The following is a 25,956-nucleotide window of genomic DNA, read 5'->3' as shown; positions in this document are numbered from 1 at the left end:
ACTCTCGTCCATCTTTCAAAGTCTTGTTCTGCCGGAGTACCTTTTTGAAGTGAAATCCCTGCGAGAAGGCTGTACGTTTCCAGGTTCCACCTAGCTTTTCTACTTCCACGAGAGAACCAATTGTGTTTCGGGCTGAACATCACCCTGCACACCAAATCGAGGGAAATTCCATTACTTCTGTTGGAGGTATAGCAGCCTGGTCACTTGGAATATTTGGGAAAAATGTGAATTTCCCAGTGGTAGGCTGAATTCCCGAGGTATTGCCTGTTCCCGCCTACGTCGTATAGAGAGTCTGAGAGAGCATGGTAACCACGCCGCTATCAAGCCCCACCATTCGTCATAAGTGGGAAGTTTATGAGTCGGAAGTGCAAGGTATTTGCTTATGCCTTGGTCTTTGACTAGCATGGCCGGTCATAGAGGGTGCCGAGACCTTCACTATCTCCATACTGATTAACCGCCCGCAGATCACTGGGTACATATACCAATTCCTTCCAAGCTCCCCTAAATATACCGAAGTGAACCAATATCAGAAAGTTATTAACACATACGGAAAAGCTTGAAAGAGACATTGCAGGACTTCGTTGGAGAATCTTGCAGGCTGCAGGCACTGGGCTGTATTATTCAATCCCTGTACTGGTTTGCAGATACAAATTGATCTATCACCTGCGCCGTGCAGGGTAAACGTCTAATACGGATGGATCGCACCCCACTGAGCCCAATCATATCTAACCATCTGAGATCGACCAGAGACCCGAGGTGGGGCGCTCTAGTGTTCAGTTCATATCACATTGCATGGATGGGTCATATTGTAGATGGCGATCGCAAAGCAGGTCCGTCCCCCATGGTCTCCTCTCAAAATTAAAATCCACCCTGTATCTCCAAGTTCAAAGTTTCAACTCGTTTCAAAATCCCTTCGCGATGACCATCACTCAAACACCGAATGCCCATATCTCGCCTGCGAATCAGGGCCCATTCTCATCGTTCACTCAATTGTGTGCAGAGAGCGGTTTGTTGACTCGCCCTGATGGGCTTGAAGACGGAGACCTTTGCGATGGATTATCTGATCCCTCGACCCTCTTGTTCGTCACATATCATGCTCGATTCCGTGGAAATTAGCTTCTGATTCTCATGCCATTAGACGCTTCCTCACTGCCCGCCAATTCGATCCCGATGGTGCTAAAAAGCAATTCCAGGAAGCCTCTTTGTTTCGCCAAGAGAAGCATATAAACAAACTTTTCGATATCATCGAAATTTCCGAGTATGAGCAGACTCGTCAACTAGTAAGTCTCAACTTGGGTTTTTCTGAACCCAAAAAGCTGTACTGACCCTCACAGTATCCACATTGGTCAGGATGTCGAGACAAGAAAGGGTTGCCCATTCTCATGTTCGATTTCGCTCAACTTGACAAAGACGCCCTTGCACGTTGGGAAAAGACACGCAAAAATGCAGGCTGGGTGAACTCTCAGTCTGGGGGAAGCAAAAAACCAAACATGTTACAGCTAGCATCGGTGTTCCATGACTCTTTGGTTCGTTTCGTCCTTCCTCTCTGTTCGGTCATGACAGACAGACCAAACCCTTCAGTCCCAATCACAAGCTCTACCTATCTTTTGGATGCATCTGCCTTGGGACTAAAGCAGGGATGGAGCGTGAGATTCTATGCTCAAGAGCTCAGTTGGTTGTTATCAACTTGTTATCCTGAGACAGTTGAACGCATCTTTGTAGGTTGCCAAGTGACAGAAAATGAACCATATGTGGATACTAAGACCAACTGAAATAGGTGTGTAATGCGCCATCATACTTCGCCACTATTTGGAAGTATTTGAAAAGCTGGGTCGAGCCTAAAACGGCAGAGAAGATCGTAGTACTTATGAATGCGGAGGTCTTGCCTACCCTCAGAGAGTACATTGACGATACGAACATCCCAGTTGTATTTGGTGGTGGCTATTCTTTCAAACATGGAGCAGTGCCTTGTCTGGAAGATGGTATCCTGCAACAACTTAATTGGAATCTTTCAAACGGGTCTTTGCCTCCTGGTCCCCTCAAATGGGTTGAAGACTCGGACGGCAAAGTCACGGCACTGGCTGTGGGTAGCGAGGATGGTTCAAAGAGAAGCAAAAGGATCGCAAGTATAGATCGCGCTCAAAAGTAGGATTTATGAGCTTGCAGCATTGACAGAATACTTCCTGAGAGAGGAAAGATAAAGCATCAATAAGATTGAAAAAATGTTGCAATCATTAGTTACTCTACTTTTCAGAAGCCTTCTTTTTTCAGTCAGCCTCCCGTCTGTTGCATCAATTCTGCAACAACCACATCATGGTTGGAATAATTACCGGTCATTTGAAAGAGATGACGGGAAGATTATCCTTGATGGCCTGTACCATCCACACCGAAGAGTCCGAAAAACTCTTCTGGTTTATGATGCAAAAGTTCCCGTCACCGTGATTCCTTCTTCCAAAGAGATGACATGCAGTTGGCCTTTATGTCACCGTTATATTGGTTCATAGTTGGTTCGCCATTCTTTCTTTCTTTCGTTTGATTAGCAGTGGTTCAACCTATATGAGATGATTTAGTAGCTGTATGACAAGGACAGAAAGCTTGCGTACCATTAATGTCAGTTCAGTCAGTGAGATATGAAGAGCGCAAAGTGAGGAGTGTGAGACAGAATTGGGAAGAAAATCAGGAAATGGAAATGAATTCAAAAGCCAGTCGCGCTATAAAGGTTAAACTCGGAACAGGGCAGCAAGTAAAAAGTATATGCTTCTGGTAGATGAAGTACTAAAAACCCTGGAGCTATCTTCATAGGTAAGGATCTCATTAGTTCGTTGAAGCGTTAATTAGCAAATTAAATATGTGGATGTACAGGTCCTGACTTTGTAGGTATGATCCACGGAGTATTTACCTATCTGCCATTTAAGCTAAAGTAAACAAGCTCTGTATAAGTAAGAAGCTGCTAAATGGAGTATCATATACCTGTCATGTCCAGAGTAAGAGTTGTTGTGCCCTAGCTAGTCCCACTTTTTCCAGAAAGGTGGATCCACCGTTTTTAGTAGGAAACAGATGGTATTTTTGAATCTTGTGCTTCTAACTTATCTCAATTTTACTTCAACCTTCTTGCAATGATCTTGCACGATCAGGATCTACACTAAAGACTTTGCTCAATGTCTTTGATAACACGTGGCTTACCATGAAAAGGGCTCTATCTTCGTATTATTCCTGAATAGGGACGTGATAGCTGAGATCTATTCCAGTCAAATCGATTTCCAAGATCAGGATCTATTGCCAGGAAATTTTAAGAAGCAATGAGGTTTCAAAGTTGAAATCACATTCATTACTCTAGCTTCGTGAAGTACCTTGTCCTGGGATATCATTTCATCATATTACGCTCGTGTTGAATATCTAGTTAGATATAGCTTTGTGCCTAGGTAGCTTAACGCATTTGCTACGGTGTTTTCTAGCTTACGGGGGATCATCACTGTGATTTTGTAGGGGGGGGGGGGTGTATTGTACATTCGTAAAAATGAGCTATAATATCATCTCGCTACGCTCTGGTTGACTCCGGTTGCTCTTATCGCTAGTTCATTGCTGTCATCCACAGAAATACCCCCACTTTTACTTTCATCTAACCCAAACTCAGTCACTAGTTCCTTACGGAAAGGCACCTCTTTGATCAGACAGGCAAGGGGCACCGCAATGACAGTAAAAGCAATTAGGACCTGCCAGGACAGCTTCATACCAGCGGTATAGAGTTCAATCAGCTCCCTTTTCGTCGGAGGATCATTGTTAAATGATTTCATAAAAGATGCAGTCGCGTGCTCATATGCTCCGCCGCGTCTGAGCAGCTCACGGACTTCCGGTTTAGTGACTTTATAAAGCAAAGAGTCAATACGCGAGTTAAAGATAGCTGCGGGGATGGCTGCATCCCAAATAGAGCCAAAGCTGCGGACAAACCCCCAGCATGCTGTAGCGATGGCAACGTCTGACTCTGGTAATGGTGCCTGTACCGCAGGAAGCGTTGCTGTTAGGGCCAATCCACCTCCGATACCGCAGATTATCTGGAAGATGACACATTTTGCTGTAGATGAGTTGGTATCCAGGAGCGTGAGACAACCTGCGCCGATAGATAGCAGAGCGTAGCCAGCAACCATTGTCGGCTTATACCGACCAGACTTGGCTATAATCAGGCCCCCAGTGATTCCAGCCGGCATAAAAGGAATAACAACGGCAAGTAGGTCAACGCCTGATCTCAGAGGACTAGCTTCGAGAAGAACTTGGAAGTAGACAGGCAGAAAGAAGCTCAGCCAGCTCATCTCGACGCCATGAAGGAACGTGACCATGTACGAAATCATTGAAGTGTTGTTGCCAAAGAGACGTATTGGCATGGTTGGCTCTGTGGCATAGATATTCTGATGGAAGAAGAGGGCGACCAAGGTAGCGGCTCCGACTAGAAGCGGTACAAGCACATGCCAAGAGTCCCAAGAGTGGAGTGTGCCACCCCAAGTCAGAGTGATAAGGACAGTGACGACGGCACCCATCAAGAGCAGGTTCCCTGAAAAGTCGACCTTTTTCAGGCGAGTGGCCAGCTTACCGTCACGTTTATAGTGAACTCACAGGAAGAGCAATACTAGAGCCAAGGCTATGCCGCCGATAGGCAAGTTAATGTAGAAGATCCATCGCCAGGAAATCGTGGTGACAATAGCGCCTCCGATGATGGGTCCGACAAATGTACCCAAAGCAAAAGTTGCCATAACGATCGACATATAGAGCTGTCGATCAAGAAGAGGAACCAGATCGGCCATGATGATGTCTACCATGACAAACAAGCCGCCTCCTCCAAGTCCCTGAATCATACGGGCAGTAATCAGCATGGGCATATTTTTGGCACCACCACAGAGCCCACTGCCAAGAGTGAAGAGAGCGATAGATGTCAACATGGGCATGCGACGCCCAAAGATGTCCGACGCTTGGCCGAAAATTGGCTGCACCGCAGCCGTTGTGAGGAAGTATCCATTGATGGCCCAGACGTACAGGGCTCCGGATTTGAGGTCTGCGGCGATGGTGGGCAGGGCCGTAGCTACAATTGAGGTATCGAGTCCAGCTAACAAGATAGAAAAGCAGAGTCCTGGAAACACAGCCCAGAAACGCCAGCCATGAGTTCGTTTCGGTGCAGACAATGAAGCCATGAATAGGCAACTACTGGTCTGATTTTTTGTACTTTTGTGGCCACGCTTAATGAAGTTGGATTATCTGAGTAGTGAGTACACAATCAGGTTCATAGCTTTTTAACAATCTGACAGGTGGGAAAAAGGGGAGTTTTACGATGGTAGGATGACTTGATTAATCTTGCGGATTTACCTCTCCGCGAGTCAAGCCAGCTAATGAGCAATGAAGATTCGATTCAGAAGTTGACGTAGTATTGGACTATGTTTAGGAACTCCGCAGACACCCCGCAACCTTGGGAAACTCCACATCGTATGTTGTTCCACCTCCGACCAAAGTCCGAAAATTTGACACCTGTGGACTCCAAGACTGCATATTTACATCGAGAATTACTCTAAGGTGGAGAAATGAGTTACCCGCGCGCTTCGAAGAGCCTCACAAATTGTAATCGACTTGTCCGCTGAGCAGTCCAATTCAAATTCCTTTTGTCAGAGATCGACTATCATTTCATGCTGTGCCAACGATCTGTCAATCTCACACTGTTTATGCCATTAACCTGACATGTATTGACTCTTTGAGTATCACGATTTACAAGGGTCTAGTACTCCGAGGTGGAGAAAGGAGTACCAGATATCCAATCATACTACGAAGTAACATGGTAAGGCCGTCCAGTGTGTAGTCCCTACACTGTCATGCTGATCTTCATAGTAAATGCGATATAACTCACAAGCAGAGAAAAACCTAGATAGTTTCGTAGCATGGAACACAATCACTCCCTTAGGGTAAGAGTGGGGGTATCGAACTGAAGCCACACAATGCCACTGCGGATTGAATCATTTCAGTGATTCTGCTCCTGTGCAATTACCATTCCAGCCCGAGTAGCAAGAACAAGCTGGGGTTCGGATCGAGCAGTACCTCTTCACAGGTCCACCGTTTACATTTCCAAATTTACATTTCCAACCTTGAATGTAGTGAAAGAGCTATCAAAAAGGGAAAATTGATATTTCAAACCAAATATTCTTGCATTTGTTGCACAATAATCGTACAAAACAACATTATCATCAATAATTACGACTCAATTTAAACGGATAAAAGCACCTGGAAAGTATCAAGACTTAGAACTGGCTTAGTACCCACCCCGCTGGTCCTGGGCACGAGCTTGTCGAACATTCGACTCAGGGCCAAGCTTACTCGTGGGATTGCCGCTTTGATTACCCTCACTGAGACCTGATCGATTGTCGTTGTAGCTGCTACCACCGGGTGCGCTTCTACCGAAGGCCTGCTGGCCCTGGGTATGTGGTTCCATATTGCAGGGCTTGGTGTGGGTAGTGCTAGAGTGAGATTTGTGCTCCTGCATCGAACTGCTATGATTATCCTCGCTTGTCAGTTTCTCGGCACCAAAAGCGCCGGGCTCTCTGTGTGTTTTGCGATCCTGCTTGGAGCTACTGTAGCTTTCTTCACTAGTCTCATGATTGTCAATTCCCTGCATACCGGTATGCATTTGTCCGGTGGAACTTTGGGTTTTGCTGTTGGGCTGGAATCCTTGGGCATTACCACGATTGCCTTGAGAGCCGAAATTCCCAGCGTTGTTACCGCGGTTATCTAGATAGACTTGTATTAGCTTCTTCATAGATATGAATGTAGATAAAACTCACCAAGATCACTATCAACGCGAGGGTCCATCTTGTTGGCCAGGTTTGAATCATGTGGGCCAGCATTGGTTGCTCTACCGCCCGTTGTACCAGTCGATCCATGCGAATTGAAACGATCTGTGTCACGGGGTTCTGTACCCCAAACATCAATATATAAAAACATAACATGGAGATGTTTGGGAAACTAACCGTCGACCTTGGATTGATTATGGGTACCAGTTCTATTACCGGAGCCACCAAATGGGTTGGATCCTCCGCTGGAAGATGGGGCTGTCCGAGCAGAGCCATGCTGGTTCGGATCCGTATCCAATCTCTGTTGAGGGTTGGAGGATTCAAAGGCACTGCGGTTATCTGAATAAAGAAGATCAGTCTCATGTTGGAACTGTTGTTGTATAATGAACAAACCATTCATTTTGTTCGACTCTTTGTAGCCGGGAGATGTATCTTCATCACGACGATCAGTCACGGCATCCTTAACTTTGTGCATGAAGTTCGACATTGTGCGTAACGATTTACAACAGGAAAGTATTGTTTCAGGTTGATTTAATTTGATTTGGGTTACTAATGGGAAGAAAAGTGATGTTTTGCATCATGATACAGCGGGCTTATATGCTTCTCCATCCTGGCTGAGGTATCAGTGACGCCATAACACGGGAATCAGATGAGAACAAGCTAGAGAACCTCGTAATCCCTAACTATGGATGAAGACCAATTAAACGGCCTCGTTTCCATGATCATGACGTGCCAAATAGGTTAAAGTAGCCAAATGAGGCTGTTGCTGAAATGAGGAGAGCGTAACATGTCATCTGTCGTCATTTCTGATCTGAAGAATGACAATTAACCCTGGGAAGGCCTCGGGAACAATGTCGAAAACCTGGAGGCTATAAAAACGACCACGGTCTACTGTTATGGGTTTCCATGGTATCTCTCATCGCCTCTCTTTTTCAGGTTTTTACTGCATATGGTGTCATGCTCTTTTGGTAACCTCCAGACATCTGATCGCATTCATGGATGTCTATTCGATATGAGTTGAAGGGTATCTACACAACTTGAATAGGTTCGAAGAAGGGAAGTCCCGTTGAATTAAGGTGTCATCTGATTGGGGCTATAACTATTCAGTTCTGGTTCGCTTACATGGACACAAAACATTCCATCCAAGGTTTTCACCCCGGACTTGATGGCTTGAGATGGTAGAAATAATAATAAAGAGATGCTCTATATTTGTTGTGTAGTGGGTACAAGATCTCAGATCTGGATCGAAGCGTCATACATCGGAGCTTCGAATCAGCTTCGATTGCCAAGGAAGCTCCCGATAAGAGGGATCTCCTGCAGATCAACTAAAGCGGGGTAAAAGGAGTAACAACTTCCTCATTTGGTTGGACATATCGCATTACCTATTCTGCATCCGTCTACGTTCGCCGTCACCATGGTCGCTGAAAAACTGACGATCCGCAATAACACCGACAAGCCCTTCATCTTAAAGCGCATCGAACGCTTCGAGAAGCACAAGAGCGTAACCTCGTTGACCCAAAACATAACAAACATCACCTCAAACTTCACGCGCATCCTGTCTAACTCGACTCGAACCAATGAATCCCTCGCTGTTATTACAGAGGACTCCCGTCCTGTCGAGGACCAGAATGACATCGATCTCCGCATTGAACCCTTCGCCATTCAGCGCACCGAGATACGCGCCTTCAAGAGCTCTGATACCGAGCGGATGCGTATTACATTCAAAGTTGAGGGCGAAGAGCATCAAGTCCAAGTTCCTGTACCTACTACTGAATCGGCGACTATGAAGGCCTTAACTGCGAACCCGATGTCCAATTTCACGGGCATTTACATCACTCCCGAGTCGTACCTGACGATCTTTTCGTCCGCTCATCTGAATTCATGGATGGGCGAACTTCGTGATGATACTCTGCTCTCGGCACTTTCTATTCCAGGCACACACAACTCGCCAACCTGCCACATCGCCGCTCCTTCCGTGCGTTGCCAGGCGGTCAGCCCGCGCGAGCAATTAAAGAACGGCGTGCGATTCTTCGATATTCGTGTTCAGCCGGTATATCCAGATGATGCGGCCAAGGATGAAATGGCCCTGGTGCATAGTGTCTTCTCCGTCTCGTTATCTGGCAGTAAATATTTTCGCGACTTGGTCCATGACATTCAGGAATTCCTCGACCAGAACCCGTCTGAGACGCTGATTATGTCAGTGAAGCGCGAGGGAACAGGCAATGCCACAGATGAGCAGCTTTCTCGAATCCTGGCCCAGCACTACGCTAATGATCGCTGGTGGGTACGACCCAAGATCCCCACACTGGGTGAAGCCCGCGGCAAAGTTGTTCTCATCCGTCGGTTCGGCCTGAACGAAGCTCTTCAGAAGGAACACGGTGGGACTGGTTGGGGCATTGATGCTGCATCTTGGGAGGATAACACACCTAATGCTACTTGCCCCAGTGGCGAGATCTGTATCCAGGATTTCTATGAAGTCCAGGAGAGTACTAATATCGAGAAGAAGATCGGGTTCGTGAGGGATCATATCGATCTTGCCTGCAGGGCGCATTATCCGTTCGGTGTTCAGGCTAATGCGCAGGAGACCAAGAAGTATCCATTTTATATCAACTTCTTGAGTGCTAGCAACTTCTGGAGTCCGAATACTTGGCCTGAGAAGATTGCGGCTAAGGTCAACCCTGCTGCCGTTGAGTATATATGCCGTCGTCACAGGGATGACGATGGCGATTGCTCGACGGGTATCCTTGTCACTGATTGGGTTGGCTTGAATGGAGACTGGGATCTAGTCCGCTGCATTGTTGGCATGAATGCGAAATTGCGCATGAGAGAACTAGCCTCGGCTTAGGTTTTCGATGGAAAAGAATCGATCTTGTATACATGTGCACAGATGCACTTTTACCACATTAAAATGAGCTATTTTATTCGCTCATCTTGGGGTCACAAATGATTTCATAGTTTAGTTATCGCAAAAAGTGTACACCCATCATAGATGAAAAAAATCCCAGATGCTTCCGGATGAAAAAGACAAATCCAACAGTTATATGATATATAATACAAGAATGAGGATATCCAACCTAGGATGACTCGTTCTTCTCGCCCTCAGGCTTCTGCTCCTCCTCCAGAACACTTCTCCGGCTCTCCATGGTCAAGTACAGGCTTTTACCAGCACCCTCAAGAGTGGTGGTGACACTAGATCCCATACTCTGAAGGGCCATGATGAGCTGCGAGCGCAGACCATCCATACCACCCTCGATGTTAGCAACCCACTTGGTCTCGGTAATGTCAAACACCTTGCCGTCCACGCGAGCAGCTAGCAAGTTGAGCTTCTGAAGACCAGTTTGGACAACAGGGTCGTAGTAATCCGGGTTGGCCTTGCGAGTGGGTGCACGGAATCCGGCTTCTTTCGGTGTGAGGATTGTCAACGCGGCCTTCATGTGTTCGGGAGAGACGGTAGGGATAGAGAGAATGGCAACAGGGCCGACAAGAATGTCGGCCATTTCGTGGCGGCCCTTCAAATGCTTCACGGCTGCATGCGCATTGCGAGACAGATCGTGGGTAAGAGAGGCATCGTCATTTGAGAATTTAATTCCTGAAGCCGAGGTAGCCTGATTTGGGCGGAAGTACTCGACAATGCGAAGTGCGACATCGAAGATGCTGGTCTGGATGGTCTGCAGCTTGATGTGAGAAGCTAGAGGAGGTGCTGTCCGGCCCTCGGCGGCAATCTTTTCATCCACCTTTTCTAGCGCCTTGGTCAATTCTCGTCGGATGGCGGCCCATTCCATGGACTTCAAATTGTTGTGCTGAAACAGAACCAGCAGGGGAGATGTGCGGAGGATGGAGGTATATTGACGCAGGAGCTGTGACCGGCGGTATTCAGGGTTGCGGTGAGAAGGCGGCTGAGTAGTAGGGTACCGCGAGATTACTGCTGCTGAGCGTGTCAATTGCTCAATGGGTGCTGCCGGGGTCACGGCCGGGGCTGCGGTGCTAGCACTCCTAGCGATTTGGAGTTCATATGGGCAGCGGAGGACTTGTCGCCGAAGCGAGTCGATGCGTAGCCGTGGTGGCATAATGTGTGGATGTTTCAACAGGTACGCTGAAAGCAATTGCTTAAGAGATGGAGTGGATCAAATGGCCGCTGAAGACTGGAAGGGCAGTTCGACGGGTGATATTTTTACTCCGAAAAGAGCTTAGTGCGAATCAGGGCGGTGGCCGATGATGAGTTCTGCCATGAAACAATTGTGGAGGGGCTTTGACTCAGCTTGAGACCATCGGTATTTAAGCCAGCCCTTTTTCTTTGTCAATTGACGCATATTCTTCTCCTCCAGGTTCCCTTTATTTCTAATTCTTGACTATTTGCCTCAATGGCCTCCCCTGTTCACCAAAAACCGGAGGTTGTCTCCATATCTCCTCTGCTCAAAGCCCTAGCATACCCCTCCACCGCTGATATCCGCGTCAGTGCAAATGACATTGCCTCCGCATTTGCTTATATCTTCGAGGATCGCCTATCAGATATTCAAACTGCGGCATTGTTGACTCTCCTGCACTCTACCGGAAAAGACAAACAGGCAGATGTCATTGCAAAATGCTCTGAGCGCATGAGAGATGCTGCTTGCCAGATTGACAAGGTTTCACTGAAGAAGATTGTTAAGTCGCGAGGGAAAAGAGAAGGCAATTACCGCGGTGGTCTGGTTAGTATCACGAGAAAGATCCTTAAGATTCATCTGTTGACGTTGGCATAAGTGTGATATCGTCGGAACCGGTGGTGACTCACACTCGACCTTCAATGTCTCTACAACTTCCTCCATCATTGCCTCGCCATTGATTATGACTGCTAAGCATGGAAACCGTGCCCAAACTTCTCTCTCCGGATCTGCCGATGTCCTCAATGCTATCCAGCCCATTCCTCCGAATATCAACGCTATTAACGCCAGCAATATTGCAAAGGTGTACGAAGAGACAAATTACTCTTTCCTCTTTGCTCCCAACTTCCACCCTGGCATGATGTATGCGAACCCTGTGCGTCGTGGTCTCGGCATCCGGACCATCTTCAACCTTATGGGTCCTCTGGCCAACCCAGTTGATTGGGCAATTGAAGCTCGGATGGTTGGAGTGGCTTACCAAAGCCTCGGCCCAGTCTTCTGTGAAGCTCTTCGACACACTGGTTCCAAGAAGGCACTTGTAGTCTGCGGTGAAGAGGATATGGATGAGATTAGTTGCGCTGGAAGCACCAACTGCTGGAGACTCTCCGAGTACCCAAATCCAGACTATACACCGTCCTCCTCAGACAGTACCGACTCTGACTCGGACGAAGAAGAGGAGGAGAACCCTAAGACACTTGTGAAGGTTGATAGCTTCAAGATCCACCCCTCAGACTTCGGTCTCTCAACCCACCCTCTCACTGAGGTCCACGGACGCAAGATGCCCGAGGACAACGCAATAAAGCTAATGAGCATTTTGCGTAACGAGCTGCCCCGTGATGATCCCATCTTGGATTTCGTTCTCATGAATGTCGCCGCTTTGCTTGTTACCTCAGGCATCTGTGAGGCCGAGACCAGCAACATGGGCTTCGGTGATGACGGAAAGGTCATTACCGAGCGTGGACCCGGCGGTGGCCGCTGGAAGGAAGGTCTGCGTCGGGCACGCTGGGCCATTGAGAGCGGCCAGGCTCTTAAGAGCCTGGAGCAGTTCATCGAGGTCTCTAATAAGCTTTAATGACAGCATATATTCAAAAGATCGTTTGGATCCATTGATGTATACTTGTTCTGAAATTTTCGTCTCTTGGGCTTTAAGTGGTTTTCGAAAAAGACAAAAAAAAGGGTCCGGTTTGGAGTTGAACGTTTAGAAAGGTGTGTTACGAACTCTCAATATATGGAAGAAGGAAAACAAAAAAAGAAAGTTACTGCTTGAAAATAATTTATCAAGGGGAGAGAACATGTTTGATACCAACTTAGTTGCGAACGTAGCTAGCTGATCTAGGACTGCCGAGGCAAACCTGACTCAAAACATATTCCTTAGGAAATTCCTGAAATGTTGGTATTGTAAAACTCCAGTGCGCCATTCAATGCATCATGAAAAGAGATAAAAAGCAGTTCAGAGATATGAAGCGTCCATTCACTTTTAACTCGAGAAGATACTCCGTCGTCGAGAATTTAGATTCGAAGGATGGCATATTAATCCGATTTAACGTGCCTCGAACTGAACCATGCTGTTGAATCGAAAGAGAGAAAGATTAGCTTGGTGAACAGGTGTGGAAGCCTATCGAAAGATCTAACCGCTTGGTTCGCTCCTTGTAAAGCACACGGTGTCCGCAGTCTCTGCAACGGATCTGATCACCACGCTTCAGGGGCACTCGCGCAGCACACTCGCCACACAGGTAGGTGACGGTGGAGGAATCAGTAGTTGAAGTAGCGTTGTTGGAATACCCAGACTCGAAGTTGCTGGGACCCGTCGGGACCTGGTAGGCTTCACGAGACATTTTGAGGTCGTGTTTTTAGTTTCTTTGTGGAAAGTATTGGAGGTTTCCGTGAACGGGGATGGCGTAGAGATCGAGGAGAGTATGGCAGTAATCTTGGTTGGATCTTTTTCTTCCACATTACTTTGGCCGTTAGGCCCATCATTAGTCATCATATCATGTGACTTCGATTTATCAGATCAGATGTTAGTATGGGTCTACAACGGAGCAGAATACATTCAGATCAACTCCCTATTAGTGGTCCACATCTTCGTTTTCCTAACTTTATTACCAAAGAAGACTATATATGTCTTGCTATCTGATTCTGTGATTTAGAATCAAAATGAATTATATCAGTTGAAGCTGTCGCCGCTTCGTTTAGCAACTCATGAACTACCCTATCCCGACGAATAAAAGACACACCATGTTGCCCAAGCGGATCGACGCTATCTTCTGACCAAGAAACCCAAGGGCCAATTGTATTTGGGTTTCAACCTATGAACATGTTTAATTTCCATCTATATCTCTACTATCATCACCACCAATAGCAACATCAGCAACAGGGATAACGCAGCTGTAATAGCGTTATCAGCTAATAATGTCTCCTAGGGAGTCTTTTCTATAGTTGAAAATAACTAAACGCTTATTGTTTAGCATTTCGTCTCCTATTGCGGAGAGATGTATATGTCAGGTAATGAACTTTTCAATTCATGCTTTTATCAGCGAGATGACTTGTCATTTGTTCTTGTATCATAAAGAATGACCCCTCCGGTCGGCAATAGCACGGAGCAAGATTGCACAGGTAGAAATTATAGTGCAAATTCGTCTGATACCTAGGACCAAGGAAGAAGTGCTCCTAGGAGCTTACATCCTGGGATAAGAAGTAATAGACCAATCAAATAAAATGTGCAGTGAAATTGCCCCTAAACAAGAGAGAGAGAGAGAGAGAGGGCTCATGGGATGAACGACCCTTTTAGTGAAACCCAACATTTATTGATGAGATATTGTTAACGACCTATGTAGGAAGGGATGAGACTGCCGTGTTGCATTTTATTGAGGTGCTTACTTAGCCTCGCTCAGTAAGCTAATCAGGACATTTATAATTTGGTCAATGAATCAGACAACTCACTGAGTGTCACCTTACAAGTATAACTAAATTTAATGTGGTCTCAAATTGGTATTCAGAATGTTGTTATATGATTTTGGTGACTTGGTAAACAATGATAGCTTTTTGAGTCCTTCACTCGTAATGAAAAAGAATGATGTTTCCAGACATCCCAACGCCATGCAATAAGTCTATTCTATGGAAGAAAGCCAGCGCCTTGAAGGTGGTACTATCACCTACCATCCACCACCAATTTTCCCAGCAATCTCGATCACCCGGGCCGTGTCGTTGGTGTTAGCGGCGCCTGCGTTCTGATCTTTCCCAACATCACTTTCGACCTTGCGATATGTTGTATAAACCAGCTTGGACAAAGGAATGTTCATGAACTCGGACCAACGGCTCAGACCCTCGTGAATTCTGCTCTCTTTTTCTTCAAACGAGCTCAAATGGGACTGTCCCTCTCCATCAGGATCGTCTGATTCCATGGAGTAATATGCTTCATCCACACGGGCTAACCATGCTCTTTGTTCATTTGGAGATGGCTTTGGTAAACTTTCTGACGCTGCTGATACCTCAACTGTTTGAGAAGCAGTGGCATCCCTGGCATCCTCCACTCTGATTTGTCCACCGCCATTTGTGCAGCCACCTGGACAAGCCATTACCTCCACATAGGCGTAATCTGAAGAGCCGACGGAGGAGGTGGCATTGCGTGATATTGGCTGACGCCGACCAGCCATTGCCTTTACACCAGGCATTCGGGAAACCTGCGAAGGCTTTAATTTGCGAACGAGGTTCTGAATGTTTCGGAAGCCGTAATAGCGGGCTGCCTTCATAATGGGCTTTGCTTCTTTAGACATGAGCACGTACTCAACCACGTCGGCATTACGGCCGCGATTAGTCACAATTTCACTGCCGGGGTTGCGGGCTTGGAATGTCTTTAGTACGTGATATAAGTAACCACCCGACGTGCCTGTTGCAGTAGACTGCTCGGCGGTAGATTGTCTGGATGAAATGAACGACCCAAGTCTCTTTTCAGGAAATGATGGGGTGAGGGTTGATAATGGTTGAAGAGGGAGGTTAGGTAGTGATAGGCCTCGTGAGGAAGCCAAGGAAAGTAGCTCACGTGTAGTAATCACACAATCTACATCACGCACAGGCTTCGATTCAAGGCTATTTTGATCAGAACCCTGTTGCCAGGAGACATCTGTAAGTTCCTCTCGACTCGCCTCTAGCTTCTTATCAAAGCACGGCATAACTGCCAAATGCCATATCTGTGACGGTGGAATCCCAAGGGATTTGCTCAATACGGTCTTGAGGAAGGTGCCAGATAAAGCCTGAGGAGACTTCAGTCGAGATAGATGAGGCAGAATGAATGGATGGGTCTTCTCAGCGTAGCAAATCCATCCAGGGCATGCAGATGAAAGGATAGGGCGCTTGGGAGCATCCGAATCACTAGCAGACTCTTCGCCAGAAAGTGACTCGGACACTTCGTCTGCAGTCAGTACCAAGACAGCTTCACGCATAACATTGGTATCCACAACCCATGTGAAGCCACTACCATTCTTTCCGCCACTGCGCAGTCCCTGTGGTCCACATAGTAACTGGTCGATCATGTGCCCCGCCTGTTTCTCCGATATGCCATATGTGGTAGCCAAGCTGGCCCTGACCTGTGGGCTTACACTAGCGACAAATATCTTCCCTCCCTCCACTGCGCCAGCATTCGTGATTGTCATTCCATTGTGATCGTTTGATAGAGAGATTTCCGGAAAAGCATCGAGAGTGTTAAGAACTTCCGTATGAGACTGCAACGAGATGAGGACCGCCTCGGCAGATGTGACACAGCCAGAACAGGCTAAGCAATCAGTCAAAGAAATTTGTGCTGGGGGGAGGTTTTCCGATTGGACTCTGTCTTCGGTTGTGACTTCATAAGGATTCTAGGCAAAAGTCAGTCAAATAGTCTTTTGAAAGAGATTTCGAGATGAAGACTGGAACACATACCTCCAAATCCTTTGTCTTCTGTGGAAGCGACTCGAAGGGCTTGATACACGCAACACCAGGCGAAATAAAATCATTCAGATCGTCGGCCGAAAGAATCGCGCTCATTGTGGCGGGTTGCCGCTTTGAGAGGCACCCCGCACAATCAAAATGGAGTCGCTGGACTTGGGTCTGGTCCTATGGAAGAATAGGATATAATATATATGGACAAAGACCTAGAAAGAGATTTGAAAATATAAAATTGCTTAATGAACGATCAATGAAAGCCGCGGAGCCTAGAGGGCTTTGTCATCGAGTGGCGATATCGGCGATAAGCCTCGGCCCTATTGCGGCGTTTTTCACTCTGACCTATCATCTTTTCTTTATTCTAACAATTAGCAGCACTTTTATTATGTACTCAAGTTCTAATTTCCAGACTTTAAATATGAAATTCTTCATTCTACAGGCCAATCGATCATCTCAGAGTCTCCGGAAAGGTCTCACTCAAATATTTTCCTAAGTTTACTTCTCATCTTGATACATTCCAAGATTCCAAACACAAACCCATAGTAATTTGGATATAATGCCAAACGGTGAGAACTCTGTGCAGAATGTCCGGGAAGAGGATACCAAAGCCTGGCGGAGAGGCATTGCCGCAGACACCCAAAGTTATATTCCATCTGTTCTGAGTCTATTGGCTACATCAGCTCCAAGGAATGCATATCTCACTCGCTGGCAAGATTTGACTCCGCTTGACAAACTGAACCCATACTACCCCAACATCAGCACCAAAGTCACAGTTATCTTCAAGGATACACTTGACGCCGCCATTGCTCTTGAGCAATCGAAAGAAGAGATGGGGGACCTTGACGAGGGCAAGGTCTGTGTTTTGAATTTTGCAAACGCCTACCACGCTGGAGGAGGATGGCTAAATGGCCAATCGGCTCAAGAAGAGCAACTCTGTTTCCGAAGCACACTGAGTGCAGCACTTCCTGAACGATTTTATCCAATACAGGCAGGTGAATGTATTTACTCACCCTCTATCTTCGTCTTCAAAGACAATGAGGAGAAAGACTTCGGATATATGTGGTGTGGTCAGAAAAATGAATATATGCCAGAGGTTAGCGTCATCAGTGTAGCAGCAACAAACCGTCCAGCGTTGAACGCAGATAACACGGCATATGGCACTGAAAGGGAAGCAAATTTGATGAAAGACAATGTACGCTTGGTTCTTCGTCTAGCAGCATATCATCATCATCGGAGACTGGTTCTCGGGGCACTTGGATGCGACATCTTTGGACATCCTACTGGTGTAGTTGCACAGATCTTCCATGATGTTCTTAAGGAAGCGGAATTTGGAGGATGGTTCGAACGTATTACCTTCGCTATACTAGATAAGTCTCGGGATGGTAAAAATTTCCAAACCTTCAAAAGCACGTTGGATGGCCTTAGTATGGTGTGGATGGAATCCTGATTTCTCGAATCTACTTCTCGCTGCTCTTTGTTTCCTCCAAGTCTGATTGATCTTAAAATATTTAAGATGCTATTGCTGAGGTCTTTTCAATATCTAATTACGGAATAAATATGTTTTTTTTTTTTTAATTCAGTTAACTTATATAGCATCTAAATCACCTACCTAGGTAATCTCCGTAGGTGAGTATTTTAAAGTGTCTCGCTTCACTCAACAAGAATGTCGAGATAAGTCATACGTCCACACTCTTTGACAAACTGTTGTCAAAAATAGATGTTGCAGCTTGGTAAAGTGTGCAGCCTTAATTCAGCGCGATTTTCGACTCGCCAAAGTTTGGATACATCAGTCAGACAACCGAGGAGCTCTTCTGGTCCATCTAGATGACAATGGAGGATGATGTCCGTCGTTAATCGAAAAGATTTCCCTGGCAAAGTCGGCATAGAAAGAAAAGAAAGGTGCACAGTAGGGTTAAAAGGCTGGTTGGACTCGTCACCGTAGGGCGGTAAAAAGGGCGGCGAGGCAGTTAGGGTAAATGTCCGTAATGCTTTGGGGTGGACAGCCACCTCAGTTCCCCTATTTTTCTGTACACCGCGCAGGTTCCTATTATTCCAGCGTGTACAGGAACCAATTTATTTAGAAATTTCCGTGTGAAGAAACGAGCCTTCTATACATACTCAGGCTGAAATGATGGGGAAACGGCGACGCCCCACCCATTCTTGCGTCGAGTGTCGCCGTCGCAAAGTCCGATGCAATCGAGCCAATCCGTGCAGCCAATGTATCCGCCACCATGAATTATCCTGCACCTATACTGACAAGCGGCACATTGCATCCAATATTGAATCATTAATTCCCGAAAGCAATCAACCGAAGAAGACGACACAGAACCTTGATGGCCCTCGCTTTGGCAATGACACTCCACCCAACTCCGTCCCTTTAGAGAAAATTGTTGGCACCCAATCCAAGACTCGAGTTTTTGGACATGGTCATTGGATGAGTTCAATGACGCTGGCAAGTCACTGCCCTTGCTTGCACCTCAGCGCTAGTCCCTTTCTGACATCCTGCGCCAGGCCTCCGAATTATCTATCCTTGGACCAGTTGCTGAGTATAAGAATACGCTGTTTCGGCCAACAGATAACCCCGCTGAAGACTCTTTCTCATGCAGACTGGCGCAGTGCAAAGTGCTAGCTCGAGAGATCAAGAAGCAGCGCCCTCGAAGAACGATCCTCCCCGCAGACATTCATCGCTCATTCCCCGAGCGGTATGTCATGGATGAACTAATCGAGCTTTACTTCGCCACTTATGAATCGTGCTACCGGATTCTTCATAGATCCTCATTTCAAACTGCTTATGCGAGCTATGTGGACCATCTGGAGAATGCAAAAAGCTCTTTTATAGTGGAACTTATTCTAGTCATGTCCACTAGTGGTGTTTTACACAGTGATGCCGATATCCGGCGCGAGATTGCCGAAAAAAGCAATCTTTGGCTTGATGTCGCCCAAAGCTGGCTTTCGGCACCGTTTGAGAAAGATAGATTGACACTAAAGGGCATTCAGATATATTGTCTGTTGCTTCTTGCCCGTCAGGTACACCGGAAAGGAGCAGACCTGATATGGATATCCATGGGCTCATTAACGAGAATGGCCATGCAAATGGGGCTGCATCAAGATCCCAGTAGTCTGGGCAATATGAGCCTTTGGCAGACAGAGATCCGAAGAAGACTGTGGTATACCGTTCTAGAGATGAACATTCAGGCAGCTTTAGACTCGGGAATGACCCCAATGATTAATGAGAGCGATTATAACACTCTTCCACCTTCCATAATTGGGGACACAGACCTAGATGCTGTGTCGAACGAGATCTGCAGAGACACAACGCCACCAAGAACCCAAAGGTCGTTCCAGTACCTCTTGGCTAGCTCTTTCTCTCTCAGACTGAGAGCCGCAAGAGTCATAAACAGCCTACAGGAAGAGCCATCCTATGATCAAGTTCTAAAGCTGAGCCAGGAGCTGGCTTTTACTTGTCGTGCAGCTGTTGAAGAGACCGCCCACAGTGTTTCCGGAGATCAACCCGCTCTAGGAAGCCAATTTGCCTACAGCTTTTGCAGTCATCTTCTGAATCGATTTCTCCTGTGCCTTCACTTCAGATACGCGATTCAGGCTACAAAAAACCCTATATATGCGCACTCACATAGAGTCTGTCTGGATGTTGCCCTAGATATGGTATCACTTCTCGATGATGAGCTCTACGGCCGACTTCTCGTCAACGGAGGTGGCATGTTTCGCGATATCATCACACGCGGCGCAATGGTGATTCATCTGGAACTAAATGCAGAAAAAGAGACAAATATCTCTATTTTGGCCAAGGAAAGAGCTCGCGCTCGACAAGAGCCTTTGCTGAAAGACGCCCGTCGAGTGGTTCAATATGCAAAGGACAGACTGTGTCTGGGAGAAACGAATGTGAAGGGCTATATATTTCTTAGAATGGCAACAGCTCAAACTGAAGCCATGCTTGACGGCTTACCAGTTGAGCAAGCTATGAGAGTTGCTACACTCGAGAGCTTGGAAGAGTGCGAAACCATTTTGAATGGAATGTCGGCAAACTTGAGAAAAGATAGCGTGAAATGTTCCTTCGAGGCTTGGGGATACAACGGAGACATGTCTTCGCCGGTCTTAGACGACAACTTTGATTTCTTCGCTAACGATGGCTTCGACTATGAAGGTTTGGATTCTTTTTATTTCCAGAATTTGGAGGATTTGTCACGTTTCTAGGTGATCATATTTCAAGACACTGTATCATCAAAGATACACAAACTCCCACGCATCTCTTGCGGGACCAAAACGACGAAGACAAGATAGTCAAAATAAACTGAAGCACCTTTCCATTCCAAAGTGAATCACAATGGGAGATTCAATTCGGGGTAACATGGGATACGCTTCCCATGATCGTCTTTCTTTTGCGATGTGGCAAACAATTTGTTTAACTTGGAAACAGTCCAGATAAGCCGATGGACGTGGATACCATTTTAGCCAATTAGAGATAGAAGAAAAATGGGGGTGGTGAGTCCAATTGATCCGGGTGTCGTTACAGTTGTAGCGAAGTAGTTGTAGGTGATATCACGTTCGCTATTGAGGAGTTGGTTGCTTCAGCTAACCACTGCTTAACGCCGTAGACGATCTATTGTTGTAGATACTACGATGGTAGGAGTTGTGGTTATTGCGAAGTCTGTGTTTTCATTCATACTGTAGATAGTTTATTTATTCTCCATCCACTCTCAATCCATTTAATTTTCCTCATACTACAACCCGTTGACATTATCATCGTCTAGTATTGAACATACTCCAAAAACCACGAAAATGCTTCGGAAAAACCAAGAGAAGCTACTCAAGCATGTATATCTTCTTACGCCAAAGTTACAGCGAAGAATTACACGTGCTTGTCGCCATTACGAATTACTTCAAGAGTCAGTTGTGTAAATATATAGTTGAGAATATTAGGGTTGCGCAAGATCCACTCCGCCGCTCAAACACTAAACGACAGCTTAAAGGATCGCCGCTTCGGGATACTGGTGTATTAAGTGTTCGGGATGCCAATCGCTCAATTGCAACTAGGAAAGCTAAAGAAGATGCTATAAAAGAGAGGAAGTTGGCAAAAGAGCATAAAAAAGATATGGCTATGAGCCTCAGCCGCTGCCACAGGAGGAGATTGAGATAGATGTAGAGAGGGAAAAGAGGAGGAATCAAGAGAGTATGACTTAGTGGCGGTGATAGAGAGATATATGCTCTATTTTGAACAGATGTGGTGTCTATATGGAATAGATAGATAGTCTAATAGAATTGGCGATTCCCGTGTGTGGGTCACCGATATAATTTCAAATAAACTCGTGGACCCTGCACATTGGTGTGTCCCAGCATGATAACAATCTAGCATGAACGATGCTTCTATGCCTGTCGGCTCAGACACCGAATCTGAAACCTCCGGTAAGCAATAAAAAGAATGTAGGTTTTGCTTATAGTGTTAAATGATAGCGGCAGTACTCTTCGCTATTTATGTAGACTGAGTGTGTTTTTAGTCCTCGTTCCGTTTGTACTTTTGAAGAGAATCACAACGCTACCGTTGATGCCGACAGACATTTTGATGGCGGTCCAGCTCACTGTTAGGAAGCAGCAGCTCTGGCACAGCGCCTTAGAGTTGCTTGGAGATCTCCACTAAGACCGACAAGACCGACAAGACCGATAGGACCGACAAGACCGACAAGACCGACAACGTTAGGAAGTTGACAGGGGGGTTCGAAGTAGAAGACAACGAATGAATTTCGGACATACGCTGATTCGTTCTTGAACCCGGCAGGGAACAACTATAAATTGTTTCACCTGTCTCTATCGCACTGAGCACTGACAATCCAACCGAGGGCATACGCGTTTCCAATATCAACGATACATCTTTCTTCGTTATCCCTCCCTCCATAAACCATGGACTCTGAACTTCCATCCCAATACCGTGGCCTGGTCTTCGAATCCGTCTCAAAGGATCTGAGTGGCCTTCATATTCAATCACTACCGACCCCACGAGCTGAAACAGGCAGCGCCATTGTCCGCGTTCTTGGTGCCAGCGTGCTGTCTTATCAACGGGATATTTACGATGGGAAGCGCGATTACCCTCTTCCGAAGCCCCTGATTGGCGGGTTTAGTGCAATTGGACGCATTGTCGCAGTGGGATCCGATGCAGTGGCCTTGCAACCAGGCAATTTGGTGTATGTCGATTCCGTCATTCGTGGACGCGACGATGTCGACGCTGTAATACTGTCTGCAATCTCGGATGGATTCAATGAGCGAGGCGCAAAACTTATGAAAGACGTCTGGCGTAACGGAACATTTGCAGAATTCGCCAAGTTCCCCTTGGAAAATTGCGTCCCTCTCAATGAATCAAAGTTACTTCAGGACCTGGGTTACAATATTCTGGACCTTGTTTACATCAGCTATCTCCTCGTGTCTTATGGCGGTCTACGGGATATCAAAATTGAACCTGGTGAGACTGTCATTGTTTCCCCAGCAACTGGTGGATTCGGGGGTGCTGGTGTTCAAGTTGCCATTGCTATGGGTGCCAGTGTTATTGCGATGGGCCGGGATGAGCAGGAACTGGAGAGACTCAAAGCATATGTCATGGAGGGCACTCCTGGTGCCAATATCGAGACAGTCAAGATTACGGGGGATGAGGAGAAGGATTTGTTAGCACTTCAAGCCTTTGGAACTATTGACGCTGTGTTGGATCTTTCGCCACCTGCTGCAAGCAAATCGCCACACTTAAACAGTGCTATTAGAGCAATCCGACGCAAGGGTCGCATCAGCCTTATGGGAGGCTTTATGGATGGCCCTATACCAAGTTTCGAGCTCATTGCGAAAGACATCACTGTCAAAGGCAAATTCATGTATGAGAGAGAAGACATATCACAGTTTGTGAAGATGCTAGAAAATGGCCGATTTCCACGTGGCAAGAACTTTGTCAAAGTGAAGAGCTTTTCTCTAGATGAGTGGAGGACTGCACTTGACGTGGCAGCTGAGTATACTGGAATTGGGAGATCCGTGGTCATTGTCCCATAGCTTCGATCTAAGAAGGCAAAGCCTGATTGTCAGCGAGCGGCCTTAGAGGTGTTCTACCAAGCAGTAGGCTCTTAGCATCTTTCAAATTTCAACATCATTGTCACGAACGTACGCCCTACTTTAGAACTATCTGTGTCTTATCAGCACACTAACCCTCTTTTTTCCAAATCCACACCACAACCCTCTATTTCTCTAAATATTAGATACATTGACGCCGCATCTCTTCAAAATAGAGCATATCTCTCTCCATCACTGCTATCATACTGGGTCCCTCCTCTCTTTCTATTTCAACCTCTTCCTGTGGCACTGGCACCATATTCTCCTCCTGTGACGGTAGCTGATCTTTTTTTTTTTTTTTAAAAAAAAAACACTCTTTTTCTAACTTCTTCTGTTTTATAGTATCTTCTTTGGTCTTTCAGACTGTAATTGAGCGATTAGCATCCCGAACACTTAATATACCAGTATCCTGAAGCGGCGGCGGTCTTTTAAGATGTCGTTTAGTTTTTGGGCGGCGGAGTGGGTCTTGTGCAACCCTAATCTGCTTAATCATATCTTTATAATTCCGAGCCTCTTCTTGGAATAATTGGACATGGTGTCAAAGATATGTAAGACCTTTCTGTATCATTGGTTTACGAAGATCTAGATCGAGATGCTTAATGATCTTCTCTTGGCTCTTCTGAAGCCCTGCTAAGGTTTTTGGCGGAGTATTCGATATTCAATCAGGCCTGTTACGAGGTTGGCAACCAACTAGTTGGTCTAGTCCTTAAAGTATTCCAAGATTTTTTTTTGCTTCATTGGCCTCCTCAGGGTCAGGTTCGCTATACTAAGTATACCAGCGTTAACAACATTCTATATTCAGGTACGTAATACTAGCGTAATCACGCTCACTGAGCACTCCGTGACTGCTCATTGGTGTCTGTTCTTCTCATTTGGAGATGCGACAGGAATTCGAATCCCACTCTCATCAACCGCGCACCTCTACACTGAGCGTGCTGTATAGAGACAGTACTAGTGGGTCATGTTTATTTGCCTTTTATAACAAGCTTCCATTCGTGTGTTTGAAACAGCCGGAAGCAATAGGCTCTCGAAGTGATATCTTCAAAGCGTGCATTTCATACAGCGGGCTGCTTATCGTGTGTTACGTCCAATCTGAGCGTTTTGGCTCCCGGTTCCTGGGAAAGTGCTAATCCTACCCCACTCGACGTGGGCGCCTGTCAATCTGATTTCATGCCTTAGCACCGCGGAGGCAAGTTCGAATGGCGTGCCTCTCCTTCAGCTGAGACCTAGACAAGAGCTTGTAATAAACTATAAACAGGCACGTTAATACGATCATGGCATCGAGTCACTCTAGTGTAAACTATGGGTCGATGAGTTACTCTGGTGTCAACTATGGAGCCCAAGTGGGAATCAATTATGGCATGGCAAACTTCCATCTGTCTGGATAAGTGAGGAATGGAACCGAAGGCCAGAATCGACTGACTAACCACTGGCTTCCCACCCTAGAGCGACTGGAAACTCCGCCGAGTCCTTTGACGACTGTCCTATTCCCGCAAGATCCAGATTTTGTTAGTCACGATACACCGCTTGACCAGATTGGCGATAAAAGCTTGGTCCCAGGGTCGCGAATTGCGCTTGTTGGCCTTGGTGGTGTCGGGTTAGTGTAGAGCAACCAGTACGCAGTCCATTGCTAATAAAGAAAAGGAAATCATAACTTGCCATCAAATACTCCTACCAAATCCAATCCTCAACACAGGCAACATGGGTGTTCTAGGTCTATGCGAGCAACGCGACCTGATTCGAGCAAAGTTTCCGATATATAGCAGACCAGGTCAAATACTGGGGCGTAAGGATCCGTAAGCCAATATATTCAATCTAGTCGAAAGCTGGCTCCGGGATGAGAAGAGAGGAAGATGGGTTCTTATCCTTGATAATGTCGATGATCATGAGTTCCTTCGCAAGTCTCAAGTAATAGCCTAAGGGGACGCGAAGAACAGTCCAATGAACGCCTTCATAAAGCCACTATTAAAACATCTCCCTAGGAACTAATATAGATTTATTATTATCACGTGTTGGACTTGAGAAGTTGCCTTGAAGATGGTCGATTATATAGGCCTCATCCTAATCGGGATCCGATTCGGAGCGAGAACCAAAGGACTCCGCGAAATCAAGTTTAAAGATATCGATAATTTTCCCTTTGATTTCAGTCTTTAGCAACGACTAGAGTGGATCCGTGATCTTGAATAATCCTTTGAAGCGAACTCTAGACACTATCCGACCTCGAAATAGAAGGTTTGGCTGAAGCCTAGTGATGGATTATGGTGCCCATTATCCAAGTCTGAGCGTGAACATAAGACCGATACTTTTTCAGGTTAAAACATCACGTGGCTCGAGTGCTTTTCATTCTAGATTCCACGACGATTCCTTTATGTTCCTTTACGTTCCTTTAAGGATTTTGTACACGGTTTGTGCCTAGCTAGTTCTGCATAAGATTAGCTTTAGCCCTTCACACTTTGCTTTCGGAATTTCACGGCTTTTGG

General features: G+C 46.2%; 13 protein-coding genes across 13 annotated transcripts; 8 read left to right on the top strand and 5 right to left on the bottom strand.

Moving 5' to 3' along the window:
• Nucleotides 1-918: 918 nt before the first annotated feature.
• Nucleotides 919-2,149, top strand: N7495_003818 (SEC14 family lipid-binding protein; the record flags this gene model as incomplete). The annotated part of the gene is made up of 4 exons (XM_057206469.1): nucleotides 919-1,079; nucleotides 1,139-1,280; nucleotides 1,335-1,718; nucleotides 1,778-2,149. 4 exons carry the CDS (start codon nucleotides 919-921, stop codon nucleotides 2,147-2,149), a joined length of 1,059 nt encoding a protein of 352 aa, XP_057064149.1.
• A 1,381-nt stretch (nucleotides 2,150-3,530) lies between these two features.
• N7495_003817 (MDR family MFS transporter) lies at nucleotides 3,531-5,180 on the bottom strand (the record flags this gene model as incomplete). The annotated part of the gene is made up of 2 exons (XM_057206468.1): nucleotides 3,531-4,580; nucleotides 4,623-5,180. 2 exons carry the CDS (start codon nucleotides 5,178-5,180, stop codon nucleotides 3,531-3,533), a joined length of 1,608 nt encoding a protein of 535 aa, XP_057064148.1.
• Nucleotides 5,181-6,283: 1,103 nt separating this feature from the next.
• Nucleotides 6,284-7,308, bottom strand: N7495_003816 (uncharacterized protein; the record flags this gene model as incomplete). Its single annotated transcript, XM_057206467.1, has 4 exons — nucleotides 6,284-6,759; nucleotides 6,813-6,941; nucleotides 6,999-7,160; nucleotides 7,215-7,308. The coding sequence occupies 4 exons, from the start codon at nucleotides 7,306-7,308 to the stop codon at nucleotides 6,284-6,286; spliced, it is 861 nt and encodes a 286-aa protein (XP_057064147.1).
• Nucleotides 7,309-8,235: 927 nt separating this feature from the next.
• On the top strand, nucleotides 8,236-9,666 carry N7495_003815 (phosphatidylinositol-specific phospholipase C; the record flags this gene model as incomplete). The annotated part of the gene is made up of 1 exon (XM_057206466.1): nucleotides 8,236-9,666. One exon carries the CDS (start codon nucleotides 8,236-8,238, stop codon nucleotides 9,664-9,666), a length of 1,431 nt encoding a protein of 476 aa, XP_057064146.1.
• A 229-nt stretch (nucleotides 9,667-9,895) lies between these two features.
• Nucleotides 9,896-10,888, bottom strand: N7495_003814 (mitochondrial 54S ribosomal protein uL10m; the record flags this gene model as incomplete). Its single annotated transcript, XM_057206465.1, has 1 exon — nucleotides 9,896-10,888. The coding sequence occupies one exon, from the start codon at nucleotides 10,886-10,888 to the stop codon at nucleotides 9,896-9,898; it is 993 nt and encodes a 330-aa protein (XP_057064145.1).
• A 294-nt stretch (nucleotides 10,889-11,182) lies between these two features.
• N7495_003813 (anthranilate phosphoribosyltransferase) lies at nucleotides 11,183-12,533 on the top strand (the record flags this gene model as incomplete). Its single annotated transcript, XM_057206464.1, has 2 exons — nucleotides 11,183-11,509; nucleotides 11,562-12,533. 2 exons carry the CDS (start codon nucleotides 11,183-11,185, stop codon nucleotides 12,531-12,533), a joined length of 1,299 nt encoding a protein of 432 aa, XP_057064144.1.
• Nucleotides 12,534-13,001: 468 nt separating this feature from the next.
• On the bottom strand, nucleotides 13,002-13,296 carry N7495_003812 (Rpo12/RPC10 RNA polymerase subunit family protein; the record flags this gene model as incomplete). Its single annotated transcript, XM_057206463.1, has 2 exons — nucleotides 13,002-13,026; nucleotides 13,094-13,296. The coding sequence occupies 2 exons, from the start codon at nucleotides 13,294-13,296 to the stop codon at nucleotides 13,002-13,004; spliced, it is 228 nt and encodes a 75-aa protein (XP_057064143.1).
• Nucleotides 13,297-14,613: 1,317 nt separating this feature from the next.
• On the bottom strand, nucleotides 14,614-16,480 carry nar1 (iron-sulfur cluster assembly protein NAR1; the record flags this gene model as incomplete). Its single annotated transcript, XM_057206462.1, has 2 exons — nucleotides 14,614-16,311; nucleotides 16,376-16,480. The coding sequence occupies 2 exons, from the start codon at nucleotides 16,478-16,480 to the stop codon at nucleotides 14,614-14,616; spliced, it is 1,803 nt and encodes a 600-aa protein (XP_057064142.1).
• A 454-nt stretch (nucleotides 16,481-16,934) lies between these two features.
• On the top strand, nucleotides 16,935-17,825 carry N7495_003810 (uncharacterized protein; the record flags this gene model as incomplete). Its single annotated transcript, XM_057206461.1, has 1 exon — nucleotides 16,935-17,825. One exon carries the CDS (start codon nucleotides 16,935-16,937, stop codon nucleotides 17,823-17,825), a length of 891 nt encoding a protein of 296 aa, XP_057064141.1.
• A 1,409-nt stretch (nucleotides 17,826-19,234) lies between these two features.
• On the top strand, nucleotides 19,235-20,590 carry N7495_003809 (putative C6 transcription factor; the record flags this gene model as incomplete). Its single annotated transcript, XM_057206460.1, has 1 exon — nucleotides 19,235-20,590. The coding sequence occupies one exon, from the start codon at nucleotides 19,235-19,237 to the stop codon at nucleotides 20,588-20,590; it is 1,356 nt and encodes a 451-aa protein (XP_057064140.1).
• A 1,157-nt stretch (nucleotides 20,591-21,747) lies between these two features.
• On the top strand, nucleotides 21,748-22,031 carry N7495_003808 (uncharacterized protein; the record flags this gene model as incomplete). Its single annotated transcript, XM_057206459.1, has 2 exons — nucleotides 21,748-21,799; nucleotides 21,892-22,031. 2 exons carry the CDS (start codon nucleotides 21,748-21,750, stop codon nucleotides 22,029-22,031), a joined length of 192 nt encoding a protein of 63 aa, XP_057064139.1.
• Nucleotides 22,032-22,291: 260 nt separating this feature from the next.
• N7495_003807 (NAD(P)-binding protein) lies at nucleotides 22,292-23,419 on the top strand (the record flags this gene model as incomplete). The annotated part of the gene is made up of 1 exon (XM_057206458.1): nucleotides 22,292-23,419. The coding sequence occupies one exon, from the start codon at nucleotides 22,292-22,294 to the stop codon at nucleotides 23,417-23,419; it is 1,128 nt and encodes a 375-aa protein (XP_057064138.1).
• Nucleotides 23,420-24,808: 1,389 nt separating this feature from the next.
• On the top strand, nucleotides 24,809-25,396 carry N7495_003806 (uncharacterized protein; the record flags this gene model as incomplete). Its single annotated transcript, XM_057206457.1, is given in 4 exon segments — nucleotides 24,809-24,854; nucleotides 24,866-25,066; nucleotides 25,116-25,262; nucleotides 25,296-25,396. The coding sequence occupies 4 exon segments, from the start codon at nucleotides 24,809-24,811 to the stop codon at nucleotides 25,394-25,396; spliced, it is 495 nt and encodes a 164-aa protein (XP_057064137.1).
• Nucleotides 25,397-25,956: the final 560 nt, after the last annotated feature.

This window comes from Penicillium taxi, assembly GCF_028828555.1.
Source record: "Penicillium taxi strain IBT 34144 chromosome Unknown utg000003l_segment0_segment0, whole genome shotgun sequence".
Taxonomy (NCBI): domain Eukaryota; kingdom Fungi; phylum Ascomycota; class Eurotiomycetes; order Eurotiales; family Aspergillaceae; genus Penicillium; species Penicillium taxi.
This window is presented reverse-complemented; position numbering and strand designations above follow the sequence as displayed.